Here is an 11,646-nt window from a genome sequence, read left to right on the forward strand (position 1 = left end):
AAACGTATCAACTAGGTTCTAGTGTATTTGGTGAAATCACTCGGGCATTCAAGATGGTTCTGATTTGAGGTGGTTGGTACATAGCCTCGATTTAGAATGAATGGTTCGAAATGACAGGCCGAAGCATTTTTTCCTGACCTTTCTTGTTACTCCCGTTTCTTTCCACCTCAAGTGCTCTTGCACAACCACTGGCGTGCATCTGATTGTCTCTACTGCTGGAGCCTTTACAGCAGTAATAGGATAGTGTGCAGCCTGAGCCAGGATGCTCTTCAGCTTTCTTGAAATGCAAAATTGAGTCATTTCACGCCTAACTTAACGATTCCACCTAGCATAAAAATTGTTTCCACCTTGGTAGTTGATCTCCAAGCGTGTCCACGAGTGCTGACAGTTTCCATTTTTGTGCTTGGGCTCGGATACCAAGGTGGTAATTTATTTATTGAAATAAATAACTTTCCACCTTGGTAGTTAATCTCTGAGCGTGTCCATGAGTTCTGATAATTTCCATTTTTGTGTTTGGGCTCGGATATCTGCCTGACGCCCAAGGGACCGAGTTTGGTTCCCACCGCAGCTTTGTTATTTTTGAATGGTTTATCTGGATCTGGCCATCTGTACTTCCTGCATGGACACTTATTAATGCATCAGTCTGCCACACGTGTCACTGATGTTGCGATTCCCTCCACTTTCTCATTTCCATCTTTACTTTTTGTTCCCTTTCCTTTTTCGGCCAATTTGAAGGAAAGACAAACTAAACATGCAGAGGTTCCTCAAGAAAAGCTGTGTCTTTAAACACTATAGGTACTCAGTTTATAATGGCATTATATGCCTCGTTAACGGCTGCGGGCATGGCGCTGAGAAGTTTAATACAGTGAGTCTTAAAATACGCTTTCGACCATGTGAACTGTTATAGCTTCCACTTCAGTCGTGCCACTATAATAATCAGCAACACCAGCTGGCCTTAGCTGCCATTCACACTGGTGCGGCAGGAAGAGGACAATTACTGATATCAGGTGAGGAGCCGCGGAGAGGCGTTGATCAAAGGCATTCAGCCCGTGACATTATCACTTCGCTGTATGGAGCTATAGCTACTCGGTAAGCCGTGCTAGATCAGTCCATTGCTGTTAAGGTCCCTGTAATGCCTAAAAAAAACCTGAGGTTGACAGGGGCTCTTGAGAGAGTGCGAAGGAAAACGTTTATTGGGCTTTAAAATGCAGGCGTGCATCCTTATTCCAGGAAGCCATGTGTCAAGCGTGCATATGCACAGCCTTCATCATCCAAGCGACAGCTGGCGAACAGTGTCCCCCACTCCTCTGGGGAGGGGGAGTACGACGGGATGGCAGACAGGCGTTTCCCTTGCTGTCCACAATCTAATTGTGTTTCAGAGTGCCTTACAAATCACAGAATTTACGTTCAGCGCAATACCGTGTCGGAAAAAATAATGCATCTTTACAGGGTCTATGAAATTGCTTGTTTCAATCTGACCGCAATCCTTTTTTTTTGCTTTTCTTTAGTAATGTGCAAGGGCTTGCAAGTAAGTGCCTGTCTTCTAAACTCTACGACTGTAATCTCTCGGTAGGTAAGGAGATGTGTGGAGACTGCCGGAACCTCAGGCTCGGTATGCCAGATTCCCAAGCCTGTTGATGGACAAAATTGTTATCGTCAATGAAGGTATTGGGTCATTGAATGTAATGCTTTTAATTAGGGGGGCCATGAAGACAAAATGCAAGTATGGTTCACTATAAAGATTACCTTGTTAGAATAACACAGAAACCACTTCTAATGTAAACCTCTCTAAAACAAGCTATACCTTTCCACACTGAGCTTTGGCATATGATGGGCAGCTTGTTGCGATTGGCTGAGGGTGACAAAATCCAACGCAAACTAAACGGGTGATAGGCATCAGACAGGGAGCTTACACAAGTTTTTTGCGTGCATCCTTCTTAAAATTATAGTGGGGTAAGCAATGTAAGTTACAAATGAACATGTAAACATTGAAGCATCGGTGCATATGGCGCGCACTTTGCCAGCCGAAACCACACAGTTGTCGGGTGCATTGGTCCTGGCTGACACGACACTGGCCACCTGGCATAAGCGACATTGGCACTTACGTGGCCCTGTTTGTTGAGCACTTTTACAAACGATTACTATCAACCGTAACAAGAGTAAGCCAGGTACAAATCCGGTCAAGTACAGCAAATGCGGGCAGCAGTCTTTGAGCTGAGGCCTTACTTTGAGCGGTATTGTGATGCCACCTCTGAAGGCAGACAGTAAACAAAAGATAACAAGACCCTTTTCGCCGTTTGCAGCAGCTTTAGTCAACATACTAACTTCCGTTTCAGGTACCTTCCCTGACGGCGTCCTGGCTGACATTACGAAACACAGGATTCATCAGGAAAGTGAAAAATTTGGCTTAGAATGTTTAATTTCTCAGTAAATAAGGCATCGTTGCCAGGCGCCTCGTAAGGTTGTAAACCCCCCCCCCCCCCCCCCCCCGCCCCTCAACCCTGAGACTATTAATTCCCCGCGAGGCGACATGCGCGCATTTCACCTTGAATTTCCACGTATGTGAATTATATGCCTCTATGAACTCTGAGACGGGCGTCGTCATATGCGTGCCGTACTCGTGAAGCTCGGCAACAACGTCAGGCGTCGCTAAATCCCGTACTCTCTCTCTGGCGCGCGGCCCGAGCTATTTCACCGTTTCCTGCCCTTGCATACCATATTCTCCCCCCTGCACTTTGTAAATTCCTATCTGTTTACCTACACACCTTGCGTCCTCATCTCTTGCCTACTTTTCTTACAGCACAACTCCGGCACCACCCGGTCGACGCGTACGCGTGTCGGGGCGCGTTGGCGAGCGAGTACGGCAATTTCACGACGCCCTACGTTGTTGCCGAGCTTCGCGAGTACGGCACGCATATCGCGGCCCGAAGACCGCGAGGCGGACGGTCGCGACAGCATGAACGGTCTCGGGTTGGGGGGTAGATTTCACAACGCCTACAAGGCGCCAGCCGCATCGTTTGCTGCCCGACAAGCGAAGCCTTTCAAATAAAACAAACTTATATCCCACTCAGGGAGAGGAAATGGCAATTGCTATAAATTCTACCCGCGCAACCACAATCATAAGCGACTCGAAGTCCGCTATTGTTAACTTCTCGAAAGGCAGGATCTCCCCTGCAGCAGCCTCGTTGTTAGAGAAGTCCCCTAACCAAATAAAAATTCTTTTGATATGGACTCCGGCCCACTGCGGCCTACACTGGAATGAACTGGCCCATGCAACCGCTCGAGGATCTGGTCAACCTAGCTGCGTTGCCTACGACGCCACCACAACCACCATCATCCCCACACAAGACGTCGCAGGAAAGCCAAGAACAAGCACACGTTATTAGATCTCACAAAGACAGGCTAGTCACATACAGGTTATCCAGATACAAATATCCACCGGCCCACCACACTCTTTCCAGGAAAGAGGCAGTCACGTGGCGACGGTTGCAGACGAACACTTTTCCGAGCCCTATTTCCCTCAACCGCTGCTACCCAGACCTTTACTCAAACCTCTGCACTTTATGCAACAGCAGAGCCGACCTACACCACATGATATGGTCCTGCCATGAGCTCCAAAAAAAAAAGCCCGGTTTGTATTTCGCGCGTTTGTTTATCGCACTGCCTTGATAGTAGTTCACGTCGCATCTGACAGATGGCGCCACCAGTCCACGGCGCGCGCGCCGCTTGTGGGACCTTATTCTCGGCGGTCTGCAAGAGGTAGCTGAGGTAGCGTCAACATCCCCCTCGCGAGGGGCACGATCAAATGCAGAGCATTTCCGGGAGCGCACGACGTTAAGTAGTTTGCGTTACGTTAATGTTGTTGCACTTGTGGCAACTGCTGACGAGAGAACGCTCGTCAGCAGTAATTTGAATGGGTCAAGGATATAAGGCGCGTCCGTAGCCTCCCATTCTGTGTCGGCTTTGTGGCGCAGTGGGTAGAGCACCATGTACATTGAGTTCCGCCCGCAGGGTCGAGGGATCGAAACCTGGCGCCGGATAGTATTTTCTTTTATATAGTGTAGGGGGAGGGGTGCGGACTACGACGGTACAACGCGGGTGACATCGTGAGTTACTGAAATGCTCTGCATTTAAAATACGAATGGCTATAATAGCAAATCCGATGTAGATACAATTAGAAGCTACAAAATTAAGACTGCGGAACAATGGGAGACCGTTCTGCTCAGCTCCACACCGGAGGCACAACTGACAGCAGTCCGGATGGCCGAAGCCGCCGCGAGGATCCTAGGAATCCTGGCTGACGGATGAGGGAGACCGTCCAAGTCGTCTACCCTTCAGAACCCATCTCGGGCATCGAATAAAGTCCCCTCTCTCTCTCTCTCTATTTTGTCTTCATGGCCCCTTTAAACAACGCGCCTTGGGCGCGATGCGCCGCCTCACGGCGACGAACGGCGGAAGTGCAGGAGATGGGAAGGGGGCGGCGAGACGCGGAAAGGAACAAAAAATGCCGCGCGCATCACCGGTAGCCACGGCAGCGATCAGCACGAGGATGGCGTCGCGAGGTTGCGGAAGGTGGTTTTTGGTGGCATTTTCCTTCGCGATCGTCGCACAGAAACTGATCAGCGCAGAGGAGGCATGCCGTTCGTTTGGCGGCGAGGTGTACCCGCAAGAATACACCAAGTCTTCCGCACATAACCTCCACTGGAGCAAGACTCAGAGTGGGTAGCGCCGTCGTGACGTGTTCTTCCATGTTCCAAAACTTCGCGCATTTGCTTTAGACTGCTAAGTTCTGTCGGGTTATTTCTCTCGCTGCAAATTAGTTTCGGTTATGCCTCGATCGAATACGGCACCTCTAGGCATTAGTTTGATAGAGTTTTAACCGCTAGCTATACGTTTTCGAACATCCACGTCGTTCATATGCGGCAGCTGAGTGTGCGGGTCGCTTATCGGATGTGACCCGTCATATTTTGTAGTTGGCTCTTTAAAAGCTGACCCGTCATATTTTGTGGTTGGCTCTTTAAAAGCTGTTTTTTTTTTCTTTCCTAACTATAGTCTCGAAGCCTGCTCCTTATTTCACTGGAACCGCTGTCGTGAATGGAGAGTTCAAGGAGCTCAAACTCTCCGATTTCAAGGGAAAATACCTCGTATTTTTCTTCTATCCCCTTGACTTGTGAGTATATATATCGGTTGGAGGGGATTTTATTTATGCACGGACGCAGCAGGTCTCACTAGTCATAACAAAACTCTGTCCTTTGTTTCAGCACCTTCGTCTGCCCAACGGAGATCATTGCATTTAGCGACCGCATCCAGGAGTTCAAAGCGCTGAACACAGAAGTTGTGGCGTGTTCAGTCGACTCTCCTTTCACTCATCTCGCGTGGTACGTGGCGCGCTTTTTAAACATACGGCGATCGCTCGAGCATGCTTCTAGTAGAAAATGATTTTTTCGTGCGATTTGGGGGCGATAGAGATTGGCAGGGAGTCTTGTTTGGATTGCTCTTCCATTCCAAGAGATTGTTACTATTATGCCTCCTCCCCCATTTTTTTTTTACTGCTAGGATCAACACCCCCAGGAAGCAGGGTGGCCTAGGACCCATAAAAATTCCACTGCTCTCGGATCTCACTCACCAGATCTCTAAAGACTACGGCGTCTACCTCGAGGACCTTGGCCACACGCTGAGGTGAGCACACGCTAACAGTGCCGTGGTCCATTTCAACCCGGACTTCAATTTCAGAGGGCTGTTCATCATTGACGACAAGGGCAACCTCCGCCAAATCACCATGAATGATCTACCAGTGGGCCGGTCCGTAGACGAGACTTTGCGACTGGTGCAAGCGTTTCAGTACACGGACAAACACGGCGAAGTGTGCCCTGCAGGCTGGAAGCCCGGAGGAGACACGGTATGCACTCCTCGCCCTGCCACTTCAAAGTGTAGCCACAGGACTGCTTTATCAGCAAGGTTTTTATTTTTGGACCGAAAGCAGTGACATTTAGCAGGAATCGCGCTACTGTGTTTTAGGCAACTTTTCTTTTGGCAGTGTGTTCTGAAATTCAAAGCACAAAGGGCTAAAAGTGGGCAATTGGGAATCATGGCGCATTGAAACGATGGAATCGCAACGACTGCATGTTTAGTGTGTGTTGTAGACAGTATGAAAATATTAACCAGCTGTCGCTACGTGTTGCAAGACCACCTGATAACCAATGGGTGGCAGAAAAGAAACTTTGGGACTGCTCGTGAAACTAGTTCTGCCAACAGATTGAATAGTTGCACAAAAAAAAATGCCCTTGTTTACTGTTTAAGACTAACCCTGTCACTAACAACACTTTTTTTCCTTTGCAGATTATTCCCAATCCTGCGGACAAACTGAAGTACTTCAAAAAATTCAGTGATGCTTGATACTTCCATGCCCACTATGTTCTGGATACGTGCTCATACTGGACATATGTCATCATACAAGCAAAAAAGTTGCGCCAGTTGGTAATGAAAATTCAGCACTTATATAAGTTTCATTTCCGAGTGTGCATCTGCCACCTGATCAACCTGCGTGGCAGCCTAGTCTGCTGCTGTTCATATCAAATATCAAAGCAACATCACGTGTACTTGTTTTTCTACGCCACTGAGGAGTTCTTACCCCATTAAAGACTTCATTGTGCCAATGTTGCATACATTGAATATTGCATTGTTGAAAATGATGTCGGAGCTCACTAGAGAGTCAATCTGACTGGACAAGCAGTACCCTGGGTAGTGTAATGTCTTGATGGTCGCACTCGGGACATTGGAGAGGTGACGAATCCCATCGAGTATTGTTCAGGCAAGTCTGCATTTCTGCGGTAAAAAATTTGCTTGCTACGATTCCAGCTGTTCATCGCTCATTCCCCTTCTCGGTGGTTAGTCCACCAAAGTTTTTTGTTTCCATACGTCTACATAACCCAATGCAAGTGGTGCTGCCAGACTACAGTTCTGGAGACAGCTACTTCCAGTTCATTTAACCTCGTGTCACCAACCTAGTACTCTGCAGAATAAACTTTGGAGTTAAAATTTAAACAGCTGGGTGGCACGTGCACAAACTGCAGCCAGGAAAGTCTCTGTGCAGCTGTTGGCATCTGAACACCTGTGCATCAATGTCTCCACTGAAGAAGGGAGCGAGAGAGCGGGTATTCAGGGGGGAAAAAACAAACAACACTGTTGGTAACACAGCTTTGTATAGGAAGCAGCAGGATTGGAGGTCTACTTTGTTTTCTCGCTTTATGCCAGCTGCTCTTGGAACTGATGGCTGTCAACAGATTATACAGGGTACTTTCTCGGCCAATGTTGGTCACCATGTGTCATTCTTTATACTGAGGCTCCACTGCTTAAGAGCACGAAAGCAACGCCATTTAGCCACAATTTCTTTTTCCAGCATCGATAAGTTAATTGCGGGATGCATACATGAAAGTTTTTGTGTCCTTTTTCAGGGTAGTGAAATTTGTTGTGGCTTGCAAATTTTGCTGCAAATGTAAAAAAAAAAAAGTAGAGGGGCCATCTTGTCTCGCATCGGCCCGCAAAGCTGTAGGGAATGACGCAATTCAGTAACCCGATGCACCGATAAACGGAGTTGGAATGTCACACAACAGTTCTCATGTACCGATAAACGGAGTTGGAATGTTACACAAGAGTTCTTGCAACTATAACCATCACAGCTGGGTTCCAAATGTTCTTGAAAGTTGCCCGGCACAGCAGGTGAGCGCACTCCTCACCACACTACTTGCGAGGCGCCAAGCGTGTCGTCACGTAACCCCTCTCTTCGCAACACACCTGCTACATCTTGCTGGCTGGCTGTGTCGACATGTTCATGGCATGGCCAAGCTTTCGTGTTTCAGGTGTCCACATGGTCTTCTGCTGGCAGGCGTCCTCTTTGACCTTGAGCAGAACATGAGTGGCTGTGTCGCATTCATTCTCTTTTTAGGTTGTATTTTACCCCCTTTCTTTTCCCGCTTTTCTGGGTTTCAGCTACCTTCCGCCTACTTTCTGCGTAGGATGCCATGAAACATTTCGACCAACGCGAGGCTAACAGCAAGCATCAAGTAAGAAGTGCAAATAACTTCATATGGCTGAGCTCGCTCCTGACCAACCTGGCAGCCTCTAGTTGGCATTAACATTATTTGTACTAGGTGAACTTCACCGCCCTTGTGTGCAATGGCTGTGCTGCCTTTGTAACAAATGAATGCCACAACTTGTGCAACTGATACAATCTGAATACCAGGCCACCGTACAGGCCCATCTGTAGTGGTGTTTGGCAAGAACAGGCCTCAAACTGCATTACTTATTTTCATTCCTTGAGCGGCACTGATAGTGTAGCACGCGGCAGAATGAAACTGTTGCAATGGGTACCAGTTATTTTTAAACTTTATGCATGACACTGTCAGTAACCCCGCTTTGCAGCAAACCTGGAAGTTTGGCCCACAAAGAGTGGAGAAGAGAGGCGAACATGAAGACAACAGGGAAGTTTATCAAAATAGCCATGTTCCCAGGTTCCAGCGGGCAGCTCTCAAGGCCCAGGCAGCCGGTACTTCCTGATCTCGCTGTCTCGGCAGGCAGTGTAGAGCGAGCTGCCGTCAGATGCAATGTGGTACACGGGCTCGCAGTCTGGCCCAGTCAGAGAGAAAGACCCGTCTCCGTCCAGGGCTTCAAAGCTGCACGACCCATCGGCTGCAAGAGGCACAACTGTTAGCTGCCTTCAAAAGTTTTGCTTGCTGTCTTCTGCGTAGCATGCTGGGCTGAATGCGTATTGGGCATTTGGCTAGCTTTCCAAGTGACAGCAAGCTGGCCACAATTGAAGTCCAATATTACGCCACAAACACTAGTCTTACAAATACTTTTCTGGTAAAAAAAAAAAAAAAGGTTTCCCCAGCAATTACGAATACATTGCACGGGTCAACATCTTTGGGAGTGATAACCACTCACAGGCTGCAAACCGCACTGCTTTGAAGCAAGAATCATTCTCGTTCTGTTCCGACAGGCTTTGGGTCCATCTGTGCAGCAATGGGGTATTTGCCCAAGCTGTGAACATTAGCTACAGCATGCCTTCAAATGAGAGCTGTCGCGCGAGATTAGCAATTTTAAAAACTGCAGGAAAGCAGCCTATGAGCTCCACTGTCTGTGGCCCCTAGCTGAAGTTTCAGTGACCCAACAGGTCACAAGAAAAGGGGGGAGGGGGGGAGTAGTACTGTGCTGGAGGGAACAGGTAAATGAGTATGCCCAAAGGAGTGAGCTGGAAAAAAAAAAAGAAAATACATAAATACATGAAGAAAACAAGAAGCATAGCCGTCTACAGTTTCTCCGCTTTTTTCTCCACGGGCGGCTGAGCATGTTTTGTGCGCAGTGCACGTGGAGTCAGCCGAGCTAGGAGCACATGGCACATGCAAGCAGCTCCCATGGCACACCTGTCTGTACTTTGTGGGCACCAGGGTTCTTACGGCGGCCTAGCTCGATCCTCGAGATTCGGCCGCAAGGCTAGCTCCGCTGAACACCGCCACGGATCGCCAACTTGGCGTAGCAGCAGCGAACAGCAAGGAACACAGGACACAGAAATCGCCCACTCTGACGTTTATTGCGCTGCAATAAGGGGACGTTGGGCGTGTCGCTCTCCCCCACCAAGACCACCTTAGCCAGGACGGGAGAAACAGGCGTGAGGGTGTCGCACAAAGGAAGGCCAAAAAGGAGTGAGACGCACATACGGCCGCTCCCCATGATGGCTGGCATCCAAAGAGGCCTTCCCTTTGTCGTCGGCTCCAGACCAGGCCGCCCGGAACTTCCGGGCAAAACCTGTCACGTCAGGGGTTCGACAGCGCTCCCCGCCGTCATCCTCCCGCAGCGGGGAAAATGCGCAGGCCACGGGGAGAGAAGGACCTCCCCCTCTCGCCTCCGTGGCGAGCCGAGAGTGATAGCGAAGATGGCAGAGCTCTGAAATTCCCACATCCCTCCCCCCTTTGACCGAAGCCCCTCGACATCGAGAGACTCCGACCAACGATGACCTCACCGTTTGTTTCGCTGCCTGGCACACTTCTCGAGCAGGTCCAAAAGTCCAATTCAGAACATGCGCAACTGCGCCAAAGTCCACGTTGCACCACACTGCCACCACATAGTTCACCACCATCCGCCGGTTGACCTGATTGCGTCAGTCTGCACACAAGGCTGGCCGCGTGCACTGTCAGCCGGCCCAAGGTCTGCAGGCCCCGCCGGTGAAGTAGGCTAGGCCGGTTGAGGACGGCCTGGGCAGCAGGCTGCTCCCGGGCCCTGTCCCGCAGCGGTTCGCCCCGCACCGACAGTGCGCATTTCCATCTCTCTACGCATCTGCGGGAGGTAGTCGACGGGCAGGAATTCTTCCCTGAACATTGTTCGGAAGCCGTCCATTGTGCGTGCCGTATGGCCTATCACTCGATACCACCGGGCGGCATGGTCGACTAGAGCTGCGAGCAGAACTCTGTGCAGCACCTCGCTCTCGCTGATGCCGGTCGCCTGCTCGTAACGGCTCAGAGCCAACAGGAAAGCGTTGGCGCTCACTTGATCGCTGTAACCGCTATACATCGGCATCGGTAGCTGCACCCTTGGAGCGGGGAGCGTGCCACCTGCAACACTTGCTGCATGGCGCTTGCGAGAGTGTTCGCGATGGAAGCTGCATCCACAGTCATTCCTTCGCCTACGGGCACCTGCATGCTCACTTGCACAAGAGGCGCGCCGTATGGGGCTTCAGCATCTGCTTAGGCCCGGCTAGCTCAGTCGGTAGAGCATTAGACTCTTAATCTCAGGGTCATGGGTTCGGGCCCCACGTTTGCTGCCAAAAATGTGGGGACCAGGGTTCTTACGGCGGCCTAGCTCGATCCTCGAGATTCAGCCGCAAGGCTAGCTCCGCTGAACACCGCCACGGATCGCCAACTTGGCGTAGCGGCAGCGAACAGCAAGGAACACAGGGCACAGAATTCGCCTACTCCGACGTTTATTGCACTGCAATAAGGGGACATTGGGCGCGTTGCTCTCCCCCGCCAAGACCACCTTAGCCAGGACGGGAGGAGGAAAACTTTTACTCATATCAAATAAGAGCGCTGTGAGTGGAGTCCTCAGTCCAGGACCCCAGAAGAGGTTGCTGCCGCCAGGACGGGAGAAACAGGCGCGAGGGCGGGCAAAGGGAGGCCAAAAAGGAGCGAGATGCACATACGGCCGCTCCCGATGATGGCTGGCATCCAAAGAGGCCCTCCCTTTGTCGTTGGCCCCAGATCAGGCCGCCCGGAACTTCCGGGCAAAACCTGTCGCGTCAGGGGTTCGGCAGCGCCCCCCGCCGTCATCCTCTCGCAGCGGGGAAAATGCGCGGGGAGAGAGGGACCTCCTCCTTTCGCCTCCACGGCGAGCCAAGAGAGATAGGGAAGATGGCAGACCTCTGCAATTCCCACAACTTCCATGGGGCGAAGTGCAGTGCATGGGTATCGTACACCCTGCCTGTTCAACAGAGTGCATAATGTTCCCTGAAGGCTGAGGCAGAACTTTGTGGCGGCACAAAGACTGATACCCTCTCCTGGGTGCTATTTCACCGCTAACAAATGCTGCAATGCTTTTTCCCAGCAATACGACCACACAAAGAAATCACACCTATAAACTCGCACACATCAGTGT

At 50.3% G+C, this 11,646-nt stretch overlaps 2 protein-coding genes across 2 annotated transcripts in view; one reads left to right on the forward strand and one right to left on the reverse strand.

The window, feature by feature from the left end:
* Nucleotides 1–4,487: 4,487 nt before the first annotated feature.
* Prx4 (Peroxiredoxin 4) lies at nucleotides 4,488–6,672 on the forward strand. Its single transcript, XM_077682872.1, has 6 exons — nucleotides 4,488–4,718; nucleotides 5,053–5,170; nucleotides 5,262–5,378; nucleotides 5,557–5,679; nucleotides 5,734–5,899; nucleotides 6,340–6,672. The coding sequence occupies exons 1-6, from the start codon at nucleotides 4,505–4,507 to the stop codon at nucleotides 6,394–6,396; spliced, it is 795 nt and encodes a 264-aa protein (XP_077538998.1). The 5' UTR covers nucleotides 4,488–4,504; the 3' UTR covers nucleotides 6,397–6,672.
* A 1,796-nt stretch (nucleotides 6,673–8,468) lies between these two features.
* Nucleotides 8,469–11,646, reverse strand: part of LOC144151743 (proteasomal ATPase-associated factor 1-like) — a 29,888-nt gene continuing 26,710 nt past the window's right edge. The window contains exon 11 of the mRNA XM_077682868.1: nucleotides 8,469–8,688. Within this exon, the coding sequence (XP_077538994.1) occupies nucleotides 8,528–8,688 (161 nt within the window). The 3' untranslated portion in view covers nucleotides 8,469–8,527. The remainder of the gene's footprint in view (nucleotides 8,689–11,646) is intronic.

This window comes from Haemaphysalis longicornis, unplaced genomic scaffold, assembly GCF_048455015.1.
Source record: "Haemaphysalis longicornis isolate Haplotype H1 unplaced genomic scaffold, Haemaphysalis longicornis Haplotype H1 scaffold_9, whole genome shotgun sequence".
Lineage (NCBI taxonomy): Eukaryota > Metazoa > Arthropoda > Arachnida > Ixodida > Ixodidae > Haemaphysalis > Haemaphysalis longicornis.

What these genes read in the sequence shown, in the direction of transcription:
- Prx4 (XM_077682872.1), top strand. Translation starts at nt 4,505, where the DNA reads ATGCCGCGCGCATCACCGGTAGCCACGGCAGCGATCAGCACGAGGATG. An exon ending in CCACTGGAGCAAGACTCAGA is followed by an intron (nt 4,719 to 5,052) that starts GTGGGTAGCGCC and finishes TCCTAACTATAG; the next exon opens with TCTCGAAGCCTGCTCCTTAT. An exon ending in GGAAGCCCGGAGGAGACACG is followed by an intron (nt 5,900 to 6,339) that starts GTATGCACTCCT and finishes TTTCCTTTGCAG; the next exon opens with ATTATTCCCAATCCTGCGGA.